The 19,299-nt window shown below is 36.1% G+C and overlaps 1 protein-coding gene across 2 annotated transcripts in view; it reads left to right on the forward strand.

Annotated features, from left to right (window-relative positions):
• Positions 1-19,299, forward strand: part of PSMD14 (proteasome 26S subunit, non-ATPase 14) — a 48,710-nt gene that overhangs the window by 7,906 nt on the left and 21,505 nt on the right. For both annotated transcript variants that reach the window (XM_063341622.1, XM_063341623.1), the window contains 5 exons: positions 870-921; positions 15,661-15,732; positions 16,062-16,181; positions 17,305-17,375; positions 18,344-18,494. In XM_063341622.1, the coding sequence (XP_063197692.1) occupies positions 874-921; positions 15,661-15,732; positions 16,062-16,181; positions 17,305-17,375; positions 18,344-18,494 (462 nt within the window). In that variant the 5' untranslated portion in view covers positions 870-873. The remainder of the gene's footprint in view (positions 1-869; positions 922-15,660; positions 15,733-16,061; positions 16,182-17,304; positions 17,376-18,343; positions 18,495-19,299) is intronic.

The raw sequence follows: 19,299 nt of genomic DNA on the forward strand, positions 1-19,299 counted from the left end.
CCCACAATTAAATATTAGTTTGCTTTTCAACAATAGAAAGTGAATAAACTGCAGACAAATAAACATCAGTGTAATTTTTTTTTTAGTCGGGCACCTTAACAATTTTTATTCCTGGAGATCACTCATTTGAAAGTTGCAAGATAGAGAAAGAGAAGTTTGTTTTTTTTTTTTTTGAGGTAACAAGTTAGTTACATTGATTGGAATAATCTTACACTAAAGCAATGGCACATGCAACACTGGGAATGTATTAAATGACTGCACTGTCACTAGTGTTCTAACTATATACACATTAAATGTTTACTTTACAGTATTTCTTTTAGTATAATGAGTTCATTAAAAAAAAAGCTTTTGATGCTAATTCAGAGATCCATAATCTGCTCAGTGTCTTTCACATGTAGTTTTGATGATAACTGACAAGCTGTAAGTTAATTAGCGCAGAACTTACTAATGAGGATGCTAAAATCCTTACTTTCACATTTTTATTGATGCTTTCTGAACAAATTGGAGTAAACTTGATTGTATATCTAATAAGTTTTAGGCACTTCCTGGATGTAGGTGCTGTTCTTAAGCAACAAAAATCTCCCAATTAACTGAATGATAGGAAAGTTTTGAAAAGTTTGACAAGAGTGCTTGTCTTCAGAAATGGGGATAACCCAAAACCAAAGCAATAAAACAAGGTCTGTTAATTAGCATGGAAGACAGCTTCTTGAATTAATATGTGGTGTTAATTAACAGGAAGTCTGATGTTGTGTTGTAATTACCACCAATATTTTTGACATACTGAGTGACTGAAGGTGAATTATATAGATAGCAATTTAGTAAACACTTCAGAGCTTGGGAACGTTTTTCCTTTGTTTCTGTTTTTTTAGAAATATGGATAGACTTCTGCGACTTGGAGGAGGTATGCCTGGGCTGGGACAGGTTAGTATATAGCTTGTCAATATCTTCTCTTTAATATTAATCAATTCTGGAATATTGCTTTTTTATGTTTAAAAACAGCATCGAAAAAGCAGAGTTCATAGTAATAATTCCTGACTCTAGGGGATGTAATGTTAAGTGTATGCAAATCATTGTTACAGCCTGATTGGGGTTTTTTTGTCAATATGAACTCTTGTGCTGGCACTGAGTTTACAGAATGTTTATAAACCTTTCATTTGTTGTCTGAACACTTTAAAGTTTGGATTGAAAAGCCTTGGAAACACAGAATAAAATTTAAAAAATCAATTTCCAATAATACGGATCTTCAGAACGTGAAGATTGTTCTAAATGGCTGAGCATAACAACTTGCCCCTTCATAAATTATATATTTTGGTCCTTGGATCATACTGTGATGGGCGTTATAAGATACTGAAGTGTATGTAAGTTTTGTGAGGTAATTTGGGTTGAATGTGTCACTTGCAGGTAGTTGTAGCCACCTCTATGTGTGTTTTATTGTGTCTTGTCTTGTTTGTTTTGTCCTCACTTCTGTAACTCTGCTCAAAGCAAAAAGGCCTCCCTGTCAGCTGTCCCATTCTGGTGGGAGACCTACACACATTGTATGGCTTACCACTGAAGCAAGTCCTAGTGCTTTTTTCCTTGGCCAACTGGTGTGGCCAGCAGTCTTCAAAAATAAAATCAAGCTGCTGTTATTACATTGTGCTGACTACTGTGGATACAGGAAAAAAAATAATTAGGAACTTCTTTGTCTGAGGCTTGTAGGAAGAACTATTTCCTTAAGGAAAGGGCTGCAGTGTAATTTTCTTTGTAGCCTTGGCTGGCTGCAGTAGCTGACCTTTCTGTTCTTTCCTCATCTGCCTCAGGGACTCTGTTCTAAATTGAGAATCCAGACTCTTGTTCTTCTGGAGGGATCAGTTCTGTTTGTCTTAGGCTTCATGATGTTTGTGTGTTTGCTTGTGGGATGATTAAAATTGCTAAACCCACAGCTTCTTTTTGTTCCGTGTAGTGTGTTTGTGTCCAGTATAACTGGGAAAGGAGTGGTTCAATACTGAAGCATTTGGTGAAATATTGTAAGCTGATTTAGAGCCTCTAGGTGTTTTGCCAAATAAGCTGTAACTTTTGGTGCATAATTTTTTTCCTTTTTATAGCTAAAATTCTATTCACGCTCTCTTAGTGAATCTTCAAGCAGCCCTCAGTTATTTTTAGTTTCACTTTCTTAAACAGTTATTTCTCTTGTTCCTCTGAGCTGCCAGCCTGCTTCATGACTCTTCATTTTTTTAACATCTGCGCAGTCTAATCACTCAAGCTTTCACTTCTTAGTCCTCTCTGAACTTGACGCATATCAAAGCTGTTTTTCAGATTTACAGTTAACTCTCTCTGCTGCTTTCTGAATTTCTCAGCTTTAACTTAAAGCTTGCTAGAAAATTGTGGCAGACAATAGAACATAACATTCAGAAGAAGCTCGCTGAACTCCTCTGGCAGCTTTGGCCTGCAAAGCTGCTCTGTGTTTGTTTAAATATGGAATTGTCTCTTAAATGAATTGATGAGTATGTGTTGGATTAAAAAAAGGTGGAAAACTGAATTCTATTTATGCAAGTTGCTGCTTGCACTGGCTATCTCGACTACTTTTGTAGTCTTTTGGTTTATTGAATCAGCAGGAAGGCTTTTCAAAAATAATAATTTTATATCCTTAAAATATGGTGTTTCAATAGACCTTCAAAGCTCACTTCTGTTCTGAAGATTGATTGATTGATAATTGAGATTGAGAGAGAATCCAGAGTGAATCAGATGGCTTTGAGGTAGAAGAGAGAAGTTGTGTATTTCTTGGACATACTTTGTCTTGCTAGAAAGTAAACAAAGTTATTACCGTTCATTTGTGCTAGACTGTTTTAAACACTGTACAAAGCTTTTGTTTTTCTTATTGCTGTGTCATAGATCTTCTGTCTTCAGAGGTTTTACCTTCAAGGTTGAACATAGTAAAAACATCTGACAGTCATTCTTGCTAACACAAGAATCATTTGTGTGTATAGTCTCGTAGAAAAAGAGAAGCATTTTCAAAGTAATTTTATAACTCAGTTTGGGATTATTTTTTTTCTTGTAGCTAGATCTTTGCTTAGAAAGAGATCTGCATCACATAAAGTCTGCTAACAGTCCATTTGATTTGCTTTGTAACTAATGTTCAAGTTAACAGCAAATGCTTGGTCAGCACAGTTCCTATTTGATCTCTGCCAAGGAATTCTTTCTTACTGACTTGCCTTATCTTCAACAGCAGTTACTTGGTTCTTTCCCTTTGGTAAAAGCACTTCTTCTGTTTATCTTGTTTGGAGTTTTTGTTTGTTTTCTTTTTTTAATTTCCAAACTCAGATATGTTGTCCCAAGTACTCTTTGGATTCATGTTTTTACAACTTTCTTTTCAAGTCTTTTGGTGTCTTGTATTCCACTTGAAAACTGCTTCCAGTGAATTCATGATTCTTCTCTTTTCTTACTAATTTGCTCCGTAAGTGTGCTGTTGAGTGGCTGATTTGCCTTCAGTTTTGAAGAATGTTGTTGTTGGTGCTAAATTCCATTGACTGTAAGCCTGTCTTCATATGGCTAATGAACTAATCTTTAAGGAAGTGATCTTAAAGTGATATTTCAACAATAAAATTTCCCTACAGTGACTTGTGGCTTAGAAATTTTGAGCCATTTCCTCTCTTTTAGTCTTAGAGGGACAAAGGACTGTATTCATTGGGCAGTGGGTGGACAAGAGAGGAGGGAAGAGAATCTGGTAGCTTTTGGCATCACATAAGCCATCCACAGTATTTTCTGGCAGTGAACTTGGTCATTGACTGTTTTCTTTGTATGGGAAGGTACCTGTGTTTAGTTTTGAGCTTGATACCATAAATAAGACCTTCTTTGCAACACTACCTCATGCAGAAATTGTTTGTGTCTTATGTGCCTGGTACTGTAGGCATTTGAATTTCTGCTTCCGTGATATACACATAAGAAGAATGAGTGATTTAAGCTTTTTAAAAAAAGATGTGGAGGAATGGTTAAAGTTTGACAGTGTTGCAGCGTCCCAAACAAAATGCATATTACTTTAATTTCCCTTCTGTAGTTTGTCGGAGTTCAGACTTTGGCAATGCCTTTGTTTTTCTTCTCTTGTATGGTTTCCTCTGCCCCTTGTCATGTTGGGTTTTTTTAATTATTATCTTCCCTCTCCTAGTTCATTCTTTTCCATCTCTCGCTGTTCATCTCACTGGAATACTGCCTACCACAGAATTTCACTAGTGATTTAATACTTCACTTTGCATTGTACATTTGCTGTAGACAAATTAACAGGCTTTGTGGGGTATTTAAAAGCTTCTACTTATGTAGCAGGCAGGAATTTGGAGCAACACTCCTCTTCATTTTGTACGCAGAACTACTGTTTGCTAGTGAAATCAGTTCCACATATGCCTCTATTAGGCAATCCTACTAGATACTGTTTAAGAGTGTGAGCAAATTAAGTGCATTTTTAGCAGAGCTCTCTATCCCTAACACTTTGAGAATAATAATCCAAGGTATACAAGTTCTTGTCCATGCTAACACAATCCTGTCTATTTTTTTGAATCCAGATGTGATAGGCAGCAGTGAAATAATTAATGACACTTTTAAAATGGCGTTGAAATAATTTTTCATTACTTGATATATTTTTAAAATATTCTTTTACATTGCTCTGTTGGTGCAGACAACTGTTCTAGTGCAATAAATGGAAAATAAAACTGATTCTGTATTTCTGAATTAACATATTTTATGGCAGAGGGAAAGGGAAAAAAATCCAAATGGGAAGGGAGGGAGAGACAGAGAAGTGACCTGTGTCTTATAAGGAGTGTTTACACCTTGACTTGGAATATAGAAAATAGAAGTGCAGATAGCTATTTTATTTGAATAATGGACTTGCCAATTAGCCATCAAGTGCTTCCATCTGTGAAATAGTTGATCAGATGGGTTAGCTGGGATGTTTCCAGATTAGGGCATTGTAAATGGCACTTGAAAACTGTCACTTTGATTATGAGGTTTCAAGCATTGCACTGCTCGATGCTGTGGAACCTTTTTCCCTCATATTATCATGGTTTTTTAGAACATGCTGATCCCGTTTAGTAAATCTATGGCACCGTGGGAACTTGGGAGACCTGCCACTGATCTAAAGTTCTGTTTCATCTGCTGATCTATCCAGGATGGTTGTTAGAAAAGAGCACTACTGGCTCAGTATTTTGTGGGGCTTCAGAATAAGAGTTGGTAATCTGGCAGGCAAAGGAGGGTCAGGCTCAGTGTAGTTCATTCCCAATTGACAATTAAATGCAAGTTTCTTCGAGCTACTTCATTAAGCTGATGTGTGTCTTGAAGTAAATGACATGTTCTAGCTGGGTAATCTGAATCCTAAGATTCCCTATGTAAAAAACAAAAACAACAACCAAAAAAAAAAACCCAAACAAACACACACCTCAAAACCCAAACAAACACCCCTATCCCTCCCCCACAAAAAAAGCCCCAAATGCCAAAACCCCATCCAATATCTTATTGAAAATTGGTTTGGTTAATTGATTCTTGAAACAGGTTGGGTTTTAGTTTGAAGGGTGCAAACGTATTGTCTTTAATGTAATGAAGTGCTTTTTCCTTTGGAAAGCTCTAGAGCGTTTTGGTATGTTGCACCTGAATGACCTTTTCCTTCCTGTGTCTCCTGGGTGTATGTGCTTTATGTGGTTTGAATTGTGGTGATATGCTAATGTCTGTTTCTCACACGTATTTGAAGCTTCAGATATACTCCTTTTGAGAATACTCTACCAGGGGAATAAATCTGTATTATAGCTCTTAAAATTGTGCATTGTTTCTGTGCCATTGCTTCTGAGACGCTTTCCAGCAAAGTTCTCAAGTACTAAGAATGTTAATATTTCTAGAATTCTAGCATACCTCCCAGTAGATAAGATGGTGTACAATTTGGGTGGTTATTCCAGTTCTATTTTTTCCCCAGAAGGTATCAACCCATTTAAAAAGTAGAGAAGCCTTCTCAGTGACAAACACTTTTCATCCATTAAAAACATCCAACATCAGCTCCCATAAAAAGTTCAAAGGACTTAATCCATTGCCTGTGTTATCTCCTGTAGAAAGTCTCAGCATCGGTTTATATATCCAAAATGTATGATTTTGTTTTAAGGAGAAAAAAGAACACCTTAGATGCAGCGAACTGTGCTGTTTTACTTTCATTGACTGGGCTGAGTATTTTACTGCATCGGTTAGTGTTTTAACACAGGGCTGTTCAACTGAAAGCCTCATATAAAATTTAGGGTACCGGTGTGGCCTGGATCTTCTTACACTGGAGCTGATGATAGCTTCATGGGGGGCATAGGCTTATTTGAAAGTGATTGGGCATCACATCTACGTTTGAAACACAGCTGAGTGATAGTAACGTGATTTATATCCAAAAGTGCTAATGGGAGAGGGAGAGAAAAGCATGCTAGATTTGGGTTTAGGAACAGTCCTATGACTGTACTTACAACACAGTGTGTACTTTGTGTTATAAAAGCTGCCTTAAAGTATCATGGGCTGCGCTATCACAAACAAACAAAACTAAAAATAACAAAGCTAGTGGGTTGTGCCTGAGCATTATCAGTTTCCTCTGATCTACTATTTTCCTGTAAACTCTGGAGAACATTTTTAGCTGCCTCCTCTTGGCCTCAGATCTTAAACTTCCTTATTTCTAATAATTAGGCAATTAGCTTTTCTCTTCTCAATTTAATTGCCAGTGCAGTCCAGCCGACTTTCACCAGAAGAGACAAAGGAGCTTGGACAAGGAAATGAGTGTAGCCATAATGAGAAAGAACAGGGAAAAAGACTAAACGAGAGCAGACATCTTTGCCTTTTGCATTACACCTGTTCACTTGAAGTGTTCCTTTCTGTATGCTGGAAACAGCCTCCTTACAGTGATCGATTTAATTTATTTCTGTTAGAAATTGTTCTTTCTGAAATCCCATGCTATTGAATACTAAGTTGCAATGCTGCTATACAGCACCTTTGAACAAGGGCTTCTGTTTTCTTCCTGTGGTGTAGAAGAATTCTCTTCAGATTTTCATAGAAGTTTGAAGTGTTGTTCTTGTGTTAATAGTGGTGTGGGGTTTATTGTTTGTTTTTAAAAAGTGTTACAAACAACTAACCTCCTGGCATATTCCCACTGAGTCTCCCAGTTCACCTGCTTGTGTCCTGAGGACCAGCTCTTCACAACAGAGAGCCTGTAGGCATATAGAACCTGGTGTGTTCTCTTACATATTGAGTAAATTCCTTTTAACTGCTCTGCTGCACAAAGTGTATTTTAGGGTGAACTCAAGACAGCACCCACTGAGGGCTACCTTGCTTTCTTGGCAGAACTGTGTCTAGAATAAGGTAATCAAAAATCTGCATTAGAGCAAGACTTCCGGAGGCAGACAAAAGGTACAAATGCTGACTCGTTACCTGCCTTGAGGCTCTCATTTCTAAATCCCAATACCTTCTGTAATGGTGATAGGAATAGATAACAGGTTAATCCTGGTTTTATTCTGGAGTGAAACTGACCTTTGTATTTTCTGGATTTTCTTTTCTCCCAGTAGCTTGAGGTTGGGAAAAATAGTAGTTCTTTTTGAAAACGTGTACAACATTACTGAGGATTTGTTTTGTGTCCGTGATCTTACGGCTCTTTGATAAACCATAACATTGTCATAGAATCGTAGAATGGTTTGCGTTGGAAAGGACATTTAAAGGTCATCTAGTCCAAATTGTCCTTATGTTCAATAATGACTATTAACTACAGTGACGCAGCATACCTTCCCATGCTTTTTGCGTGTCTCAATGAATTTGTAGATTGTATGGGATAAAGAGAAAGGAAACACCAAAACCAGGAAAGATTACACTTAAGCGGCAGTTTCATTGCAACAGTTGCGTTGGGAACACTGCAGAAAGTCTGACTATTGCAAATTGTGTCAAGATGATATATGTAAATAAATTTATATCATGAATACACGTTAATATTGGGTAATAAATATCTATTTCTAAAAAAAAAAATCAGACTAAGTAGAATGACTTTCTGTAAAGTACAATTTAGTAAAATTAAGCTTATCTGACCTCAAAATAAATTCAACTAGCATCATTTGATGCCAGATCCTGGTAAATATATTTTTTTCCTTAGTAAACTTTAAGCCTCAGTCTTCAAGAATATTTTCAATGGTAGTATTGGAAAACAGGAGTGCTGATTTTTATAAAAGACCTTTTAAATTTTTTGCCAATTTTGGGCAATGAGATGAGCAAAACATCTTACACTCTATAGGTATCTGGGAAATCCTGCACGTGCTCGTGTTGGTGGGTTGCCATATCTCTTCCATGAAACTCTTCATGGTGCAAGAAAGATTACCAATAGATGGATAGGACAGAAATATAAGCTAAACCTTGGTGGCTTCCTTTCTTTTCTTGTTTTCTTTAACTGCAATTCTGGCCAGGTTCTCTGTGGAGTGTCCCAGTAAACTAGAGATTATTTTTGTTTGAAGTTCTGCTTAATTTAACTAACAAACAAACAAAAAAAACGCAACAAACCACAGAAACAAAAACCCCAAACAAACAGACAAGGTACATAGTAAAGTTTTGGCTCTGCACGGAAGAGGTGTTTGCAAACTGGTGATCCCAACCAGTTTAACCAACTGCTCGAAGCTATACAAAGTTCTATGTTCTGTAATTTTGGTTTCTGAAGAGGAGGGGAGATGGGAGACATTGTATATTTCAAGTCCATCTATATTGCTGTTTATGGAGCTCTGTTGTAAATGTGAACCTGGATAAATTTTTTTTAGGAGACAGGATTTTGTAAAACATACTGAGGATTTTTTTTTTTATCTAGCCTGTTAAGGTTTTTTGGCAGATATTTTTAATTTAAAGTAGCAATTGATGCCATAATATTTCCCTAGTATCTCTACTCCATTTTGGAGGCTATGAGACTGTCTATGAGACTAAACATATTACTACAATTTTTATTTCATCTGACATATGGTGTAACAAGACAATGTGATCCTTTCAGAAATCTAGGCTGTTTGTTGAGACTTACGGTATTTTGTGGTCTGTTATGTATGCTTGATTATAATTGGTATAAAAATGGGCCTAAACATGCAAACTGTTTAGACATAATGCTAGTTTCAAAATATAATCCTGTTGATGTGGAACTAACTGTAAAATTTTGTGTGTACGAGCTTGAAAACTGCAATAAAATTTCAAATTTGTTACTAATTAGTGTGTGATTCACAGTGCAAAATAATATATTTTTCCCTTTTTACGAACTCTTTGATTTTTTTCAATTTTTTTTATGAACTGGATCATTTTCTCTGTCATGACTGATCATGTTAACTTCCAGTACTGGAGAAAATGCAGTACGTGGCTTCTGGTGCTTGTCATGACAACGTTGCTAAAACCACTGAGGTGCAGGGATAATATGGCTTACTCCCTTCACCCCTTCCGCTGATGGGAGTTACGAGTTGGTATTTTCTGTAAGTGTATTGTCTCGGTACAGGAAAAATTGTTCCACAATCACAATTTTGCTTAGATTTTTAGGTTTAGTAATGTGTAAAAAGCACTATGCTGATCTAAGAAATCATTTATTCATTATGTCACTATATCATCAGGTTATACCACTTACTGACAAAGGGTAAGTAGAGAAGAACAGTGGTACTCTGGTGAACTTCTAAGGTCTTTTTATTATCACTAATACCTCTGCCGCCTCTGTACACTTGCTCGAGTTTATGTCCTCTCTGCAGGTAGTATTCTGTAATGTTTTTCCCCTCGTACAAAGCTATACGCCACCATTGGGTTTACCTCCACAAAATGATAGTTTCAAGCTCACTGTAAGTGCCTGATCTTTCCACACATCCGCTAATATGAGAAATTATTGTTTTACAATGATTGTCATTGCATTTATACCCTAGTTGCCCTTCTTCCCCCCCACCTACATAATAAATATCATGATTATCTGAAACACTTCTTTTGGAGGAGGTAGAGAAGGGAAGAAAAAGTGGGGGGGTGAACAGTTCTTAAATTCAAAAGTAATGCAAGTTTTTTCTGTCTTGTTTTTTTTTTTTAGTTAATCTTTCTCAATTGTCTTTAGATATAACAGCTGAAAATATGTACTGAAAGGGTTAAGTCGGCATGAAAGAATTCATTTCCACTTTAATGACCTAGCCTTGCTGGGTTAGGACGATGGGGAACATGCTTCTGACTTGTACTCCTATTGCCAATTAACACCTCCTATAACAGGTTGCCTCAGCTAGTCATTGAAGCAGAGGCAGTAGAAATAGTTTACATGCAGCTTGTTTTTCACACTAGTTGTTTAATACTCGCAAAATTAAACTATTAAAAGGTTCTTTCTTAGCTTACTGGGAAAGAAATAAACACTATAGCGGTCAGCATTCGCTTGTGTGTCCTATGTTCACATTTAAATTGTTCTGATTGCAAAACTAAAAAAAAAAAATTATGATTGTAGCAGTTCTTATATTCTACACAGAAATATGTTGTTTGGTGCAATAAAGGTAAGATTTGCTCTACAGCACTTTAGTTCACTGCCTTTTTTATTACAGTTGCCCTTGCAAAACTGGGCTTCTTGAAACAGCTATGATGTATTTCAAAATCATCTTTTGTGCTATTAACGTAAAACCAGAGCAGTGTTTAAGATCCATTTAAACAATAGACAATGCCCCAATTTGTGGAACATTTCTCAGTTGCTTGTGTAATTAATCGAGTCGACTTTCTGTACCTCTTTGAATAAATGTAAAATAGTACAAATAAAGAGCAGTGCTCTAAAATGACACTTTAGTTCACATTTAATCAGCAGGTATTTTAATAACATAATAAAATTGGCTAAATAATTGATACCAGTTCACACTAAGAGAAAGGTGGAGTAATATACCTAAAAGTGTTAACAAATTTGCTAAAAGGCCTGAGTAGATAACACTTCAAGGCGTTAGTTTTTATCCTGTTAGAATGGCAAATGCCTTTAACACTTCATCAACAAGGGCTGCCCAAGTAAAGGGCTGCTTTTTATATTGGATCATCTCTTTACCTGTTTGAAACAAAAATAATATCATGCATAATTTAATATTACAATGTAATCTTCTGTTCATAACTTGAACGTGATTCTTTTCTTATTACAAAAATTGCTGAAAAAAATTAAGCAAAAAACCCCCACCAGTATTTTCATAGCAGTAATTTAATTTTATCAGTTATTATTGAAATTGGAATTCTGCTGTTCTAAACAAAAACAAAACCAGAGTTTGGTTGGGTTTTACGAGACGGCTGGCCATCAAGCTGCTCGTTTCACTGACTGACAGCATGTATAGTTGATTCAGAAGAAACATCCATTTTCAGTAAGTAGTACAATAACAGTATTTTTTTTAGAACAGTTTTTGAATTTTAGTAGTGGCCGTATCCAGCTTATACAGGAATGCCTGGGAAAAAAGAATGTTCAATATTCCTTGCAGTTTCCAAATCCCTTTTTTTTTTTTTTTTCTCCAGTTCCCTAAGAAATTATCCAATAAATCTGTGGGCAGGCAGAATGAAGGCAGTATTTGCTGTTTTGCAGTGAGATGGACAGTCTTGCAAAACTCTGTGTGCAGTGGGAGAACTGTCTGACCTTCTTTGAATACCATAATGTAACCAAAAGTACCAGCAGATCTTTTGCATTGCAGATACAAATGCTTTCTTGTTTGGGTTTCTGACACCAGTTAATTTAATTTGGTACTCTGCTTCATAAGGATGGTGCTCCTTTGTTAAAGTTGGCAGGCAGTGAAGTTTATGAACAGTGATAATAGCACATGCTGTGGAGGGTCAGTGTAAAATACTTTGCCTCCATGTAGAGATTAGCTAATAAAGTCTTTCTTCCTCTTTGCTTCATGGAAGAAATGCATAAACTTCTGTGGAAGACTAGCAGAAACGGGCCAAAGAAATCTCAAAACGTGTGACCCCTAGCGAGCTCCCACATAGTGTGTAAGTAGCACAGAGAAGCTGCGGCTGTCACTCCAAGGCTCTGTTACGTTATCAGCCATTTGTGGAAAAAGAAGTGGTCAGAGATGGAAGTAAACTGGTTCCAGTTTCCAGATGTCTGTTTTTTTTCAAATGGCATCATCTGAAGCCAGGTATACTATTTGAAAGACCCAAGATCTAGCCTGTTGGTTTTATCTGTTAAATCCTTAAAAGTTTTAGGTAAGAATTTGATGAACTTTGGGTTATAATCTTCTGTAGAAAGACAGGTATGTGCCTATAGTATTTTATGTGCCAATTTATTTTTGGTAGAAAAGTAACGTGAAATTAAACTGTTGTGAAGGTGGATTCTGGACAGGTTTTGACCTATGGATCCTTTTCTCCTCAAAATTCCAAATTGGTACATCAGAATCATTTCAGACTTCTCTTGAGCAGTTAATTTTAATCTATATTCAAAACTAAGGAATATTAACATGAAAATTAATACACATAATTGGAACAGTGCAAGGAGTTGTTTCTTCTTCTCATAATTTAGCTAGTAATTGTAATCTATAAGGAGAACTAGAGCTTGAAGTGAAATAGTAAAGTTTGCAGTTAATATCTCCTAACACTGAGTGTAGTCACTTACATGTATATTTAAACTCAGATTTAGTGTGCAAAATCATTCATAGTGAATACTATGGCTTAAAAAAAAACCCCACAAAAAAAATAAAACATGCTAAGCAAGTTGATTTACACTAATGGAGCATTTATTTATGAATTAGCAACATTTCCGATACTGAAAATGAGTTGTTGGCTATGGGTGTTGGCAGCTGGAGAGAGAACTTTTAAGTTTTGAAAACAAACTAGAATGCCTAAAGGATTGATAAAGTACAATGCCTCTTCTCACCAAGGTAAACAAGCATTTGAAAGCTCCAAGGAGTATAGAAATAATAAAAGAAGGAAAGATTCAGAATGAGTACAAAACTAAAGCAGGGTGTCACCTTTGCTTAAACTACAGGTAATTTAGTTGCCTTGTTACAGAAACAAGATGTAATAATGTTTGTCTCCTCCCTGTAAGTGTTGAATCTACTGACTGTTTTTAAAATAGGAAAAGTTATGAAGAATAATTAAGCTCTTACAAGTTGTGAACACAGGTGCCTACACGGGGGACAGAGACGTGATTAATGCCTGGGCTGCAGGAAGGGTGTCAGTGTTACCTGCCGTCTTAACTGACATTAGAGGTTCCATACGGGAGAGTCTATTTAAGAGCCATAGTCTGTGGAATAAACTTCAGTTCAAGCTCCTGATTTTTGAGAAGGTAGTCTCAATGAAACATCAGCATTAGCCTTCCAGAAATCACAGACCTACTTATGCTAGTTTGGGGGAGATTTTTTTAATGCTGCTCTTTATTTTAAAAAAAATACTGAATGGTGTAACAGGATATTTGCTCATAGTGAAATGTTAAACAAAATCTGGGACAAATGTAGAATGTGTATGGTGATTACAGCATGGATGTTAAGGTTCTTCCGAAAGCAGAAGGTTACTGTGTTTGTACTTTTGCCCTCGTTTCAGACTCTTTCTGGTCTAGAACCGGTAGAAAATTGGAAGAGAGCTTTATGTATGAAGGAGGGGGTTGTTATCAAACTCATACCTTTATTTTAATTAAACCCCAACTAATTTCTGCTTCATTCTTAGCAATGATTAAGTGGAAATATGAGTCTTTGTGCTTTCCAAAGTATTAAGACTTCTAATTAAGACTAAGTAAAAAAAAGATCATTTAGAATAGACTTAAAGCAGGAGAGAGACAGTTAAGAAAGTAAACTTACATGTTTATGGAGGAAAAAAACCATAGTAACAATACCAGAAAATCATTGGGCGTTTGAAGCTTCGTCAGTCAATTTAATTGTAGTAAACTTGGAATAAGTGATTCAGGTGCCCTGTGCATCTGGTTCTGTGAGATGTTCTGAAGGGGTGCTCGTAGAGTTTTTCATCGTAAGTGTTGGAGGAACACTTCTCCACTGGAGCATCTTACTGTTGGGCTGGGGGTAGTCAGGGAAATACTTGATGAAGAGGTGAAATTGTTTAAAAATGAGCCTTTGGCTGAGAATATTGTAGAAGATGGAAAGTTAAACCTGCTGGAAGATTGCTGTTGGAAAGCCCAAAGTATCAGAAGAATTAGCAATGAGTACTAAAAAGTGAGGAAGAGCAAATATCAAGACGTGATGGTCAGCATCACGTCAGTTGGAAATAAAGGTTTGAAGGTGTTAGGAAGCAGTTGTGGTTGACAGAGATCCATGAATGTATGTGAGTTTCCAAGTACAAGGATTGGATTCAAAATAGAAGGATTGGATCTGGAGCTAATAGAGGAGGAATTAATTGACATTTGGGGTGGGGACTCAAAACTGAATTTTCTTACTGTCTTTAAAGCATTCTGAAGACTAGGTAATGTTTTTCTGTGTGTGTAAAAGTGAAAGTATGCAGAAAGGGCAATTACTATACAAATTTGATATACTGTTTGCTCATGTTCCTGGTTTTGTCTTCAGGAGATGATGGCTTGTGTCAATGGCTGTCTCTGTTTGATGTCATGTGGATGCACGTTGTACTGAATTTTTCCACATTAAGTGAAAAATCAAAAATTTATTTGGTTTCTTGGGTTTTTTTTTTACCAATTCTGCTTATAACTGGAATCAAAGTTCTAAATCTACAAAATGTGTAAAAGCACCATTTTTTTCCTCCTTTAACTTAATGTGGAGTATCTTTTTTTTTTTTTTAACCTTACTCCACAGTTGCTGCTTTGCCCTTCTAAGTTTACATCACTTACTGCATAAGTAACCTTTTGTCTTTTCAGTGAAAATTTGTTGTACACAGTTTGGTAATAAATAATGATGTACTGTTAATTGGCTGTAATGAGGTACGCTGATACAGAATTCTGTATATAAGAGCAACATGTCTCTTGCTCCTCTAGAAAGGGACATTTAAACTGCTGCCTCCTGTGTTTTTCATTTTCAACAGTACACAGAACCTGTTTCAACCAATCATTCACACCTGGGACAGTTGTGCTAATTTTTGAATAACTACTCATAAGGCAAAGAGCAAAGTATTTTGTTCACAGCTTTTCCACCTAGGGATCGGAGGTCCGTTTTTTCTCTCACTGTACCGGTGTATCTGCAAAGTACTCCCATAGCCTTTATCTGCAAGTCCTCTTTAGCTGAAAGCTGATGAAGCAAAGGGAAATTGCTGTTTGTGTTGGTGCCAGTTAATCATGCTAGCCCAGCAGCATTTACATTCACACCACTGTAAGAAACACATAGTTAATTGGAGAACTGGCCGTATTTTACAGCTGACGAAGGTTAGCATTGCAGCAAGGCAGACTAATGGAAACTTATCTGACTCTTAGACTGTATGTCTTGTAACAGGTTTGTACCCAGTGCGATACATGCCAGTTTTTTATTTGATTCTGAAAGGATTGCTCTTTAGATTGGTATTGTTTTGGGATGGGGGAGACGGGGGATGATGGCTAGGTGACTTGTATTACAAAACAGGTTAGTGAAGGAAGGTGCTGTAAAGAAGTGTTTGGCGTTTAGGTGTGCTTTTTTGTTTTGTTCATAGGAACTGCATCTTAACACACAGTCACAATTATATATGCATTTTTCTGTGAGTTTTGTAATATGGAAAACAGAAGAAAATATTTAGAAACTACAGAATAATAACGGTGGAGAAAATAATTATTTATTCTTTTCATAGGGGCCACCAACAGATGCTCCTGCGGTCGATACAGCGGAACAGGTTTATATCTCTTCCCTTGCACTGCTGAAAGTAAGTGTTCTGTGTGTACTGCATCTGTGTATAGTGCTGGAGATAGAGCACCTGGCACCTATCCAAAGTTTATGGACTTATGCTCCTTAGGTGCTGGTCAGACTAATTTTTAAAATAAAATAATACTGTTTGGAACCCTCAGACCAAGAAACTTATTCTAATTACTTCTCTTTTGTTGGCTTCATTTTTACTATTTTACAGTTCCTTACAGTTTGCAAAAGTGCTACAAGTTGCAAATTATCTATAGATCAGCAAAGGCTGAAAGAACTACCCCAAGTCAAACTTGAACCTCCTGTTAAACATACAGTGTCATTTGGTCTTAATTCCAGATGTTGAAGCATGGTCGTGCTGGTGTCCCTATGGAAGTTATGGGTTTAATGCTCGGGGAATTTGTTGATGATTACACTGTGAGAGTGATTGATGTTTTTGCAATGCCACAGTCGGGAACGGTGAGTTCTTTACACCTAGACCTTCATGATTTTGTTTACCTGTTTGGTTTTTTTTTTTCCTTATGGTAAATATTTTTTTAAGCTTTCTTTGGTTTATCTCATTTATGCAATCTTTGTCTTAATCTTAACCTACTAGATAGAATTCTAACATGTCTGATGGATTTAAAGGTTTCAGTAAAAAAAAAAGTTAAACCAGATTTATATTAATTTTTTTTTAGCAAAGACTAGTATGTAAGTGTGTATATCAATGTATGGAGACATTATGTCTTTATGCATGTATAAATATATTCGTATAACATCATTTATAAGATTTATGAGTTGATAACTTTAAAAACTCATGTACTAAAAGCCAGGGAAAGGATTCAAAATGTAAAAGGTTTGATTAGAAGTATTTCATGCCCTTAATTGTGATGGTGCTATAGATATACTTCAAGCTTGCTCTCTTTGACAGATCTTGCAGCGACATGTCTCTTAAATGCTATTTTTGTGATGTGAAAAAAAATTATGTATTTTAATTTTGAGTAAGAATATTCATGTTATGAAGAGATACTTTAAAGAGATGATGAGACAATGAGTATAACTGGAATTCATGATGCTTTTTTTGTGTAACTTAAATGAAATACTGTTCTTAAGAGAAGCACGGATCCGGATCTCTTGTAACTCAGCTGCACATCAATGAAATTTTAAAATTCTTTTGTCCTGAGTTTATTTTATGCATTTGCGTAGTATAAGTAGAATCTGCAAAAAGCTAGTATGTGATATCTATCTTGAATAAAACCTGTAGAACTGAACTTGTGAGAAACAACAGGCCAGAGTTTCCAGAACAAAAAGAGGAAAAGATGTGTTCCTTTGCATGTTTAATCATGTTTACTCATGGTAGAGATGACTTAAATCACAACTCAAAATCTTCTTTCAGCTTTTTAAAGTCACATTGAAATACATTTATAAGAATTGTATTTTACATTTAAGGGTGTTTTATCAAGTAGTTCTAAAGTAGTCAGGTTGCTCTTTTAAACAAACGCTTATGAAAGGTGTTCAATTTTTTGTTTGTGGAAAGTAACAAATTAAAAGATAATATTGCTTTATGTACAACTACTATGCTTTTGTCTGTCTTCTACATCAGGGTGTCAGTGTGGAGGCAGTTGATCCTGTATTTCAAGCAAAAATGTTGGATATGCTGAAACAGACGGGAAGGTAAGTCACCCTAAAGAGGGCTGACAGTAACAGGTACTCCCTGCATGTTGTTTAGAAGAAACAGCTGGCTTTCCGCAAAAGTAGTGATTTAGGAGCTATTAATAATGTTTAAAAGGAAATAATTGGCCCAGAAATCAGGTGAGCAGCATAGCATGTAATTCAATCCACCTCATGCATTTCAATTGTCAGGAGATTGTCACACACGTTAAACCTACAGCTTTGATTATTGCACAGAAAGATAAGAATGCTGCTCAATTTAGTATAGGCAGTTACTAGCCAGTACCTCCTTAAAAGATTGATTTATTTTTTTTAATGTCTTTTACTGAAGATAAAAAAAAAAATGAAGTTGTAGCTTATTTATGAGCAATTTAAATGAAAAGGGGAAATAATTTTGTAAAAGATCCTAGTATTTAAACAAATCTTTATTTCACTTCTACCTCTCAACAGTTGTCGTCTGCTTGCTCAAATTCTTTTACTGTGGGAAAAACTTCAAAATTAATGTTAGCAAAAGGCTCAGCAGCTGAACAGAACAGTGCAAATTGCTTTTTGACTGAGTTCCTAGTTCTACTGCTGGTTTAATTGATATTTAATCCTTTCCCACCGTTGGTTCCCGTTGTCCATGTCTGAAATGGACTTTCTGCCGTGAAAATTCAACCCTCGATGCCAAGGAGTTAAAGAGTAGATATTTACTCAAGTGCTGAAAGGGTAAAAACTGGTTCAGTGAAGGTGTGGTAACAGGGTGAAAAACTGAAAGCATGATCTACCACTGCTAATGTGCATCCCTTAATAATAGCCCTCTTTTGTCGCATTTATTCATGTCCGTGATTTCACCATACTATGGTGAGTAATTTAAATATTTCTAATGGTGTTTTTTTCACAGCTCATCCTAATTTATGCCCTGATACATTACTATTTCTTCTTGTTACGTGTTTTTATTTTTAAGAGTCTCAATGTCCTCTTTGTTTCAGACCTGAGATGGTAGTTGGTTGGTATCATAGTCACCCTGGCTTTGGCTGTTGGTTGTCTGGTGTAGATATCAATACTCAGCAGAGCTTTGAAGCCTTATCAGAAAGAGCTGTTGCTGTGGTGGTGGATCCCATTCAGAGTGTAAAAGGAAAGGTATAGTAGGCTTGCTTTTGCTTTTTTTTTTTTTAAGGTACTTCGTTAAGATTTAATATAGAAACACTGTAAATATGTTAAATTTCTTAATTGTTTTGGAGGCCCATTCTGCATTAAAAAATAAAAATAAAAAAAAAAATCTCCTTGTAAATGAAAAGATCATTTTTAGTTTATTCTGCATCTTACATCAGTAGTCCTTAAGCAGGCTGGAAGTTTTTCATATTGTCAGTATACATAACCAATCATAATCCTCCCTTAATATTTTGCTACTCAGGTGTCACTCAACATGTTTGCAACTAACATTCCGAGTATGCATTGTGTCAGATATTACATTTTAGCCACAAAATCTAAGATCAATTACTAACAGATTGGAATAGGTTCAGCCCCTTAACGTGGGTACTAAGGCGGCATCGATTTATAGGCGTTGCATATGATGCCTTTTAGTATGATTTCTATTGCAAATGTTTTGGGCAATAAAACTTTACAGAAGACTTGGTATCAAGCATTAGAGTTTTTGAGAAGTGTGCAGATAAATGATTAAGTATGTTAAATGATTATGAAAAGAGATTAGCTTGCAAAGCATATTGGGTTATAGTTGTCCTTTGTTGAAATCTCTTTTGTTCTTGTTTAGTTCTCTTTTTATTTCTTTCTAGCCCCATATGCCATTTTCCTATTTCCTGCCTCATGACAGCAGGGAGCAGCTCTATTATCACCTTCACAGAGCTGTCTGCAAATGTGAGAGGCAATTCGATTTTGCTCAACCACAGGGAGAGTGGATTAGAAAAACTACAGAACGTACAGAAAT

This window comes from Chroicocephalus ridibundus, chromosome 7 (assembly GCF_963924245.1).
Source record: "Chroicocephalus ridibundus chromosome 7, bChrRid1.1, whole genome shotgun sequence".
Taxonomy (NCBI): domain Eukaryota; kingdom Metazoa; phylum Chordata; class Aves; order Charadriiformes; family Laridae; genus Chroicocephalus; species Chroicocephalus ridibundus.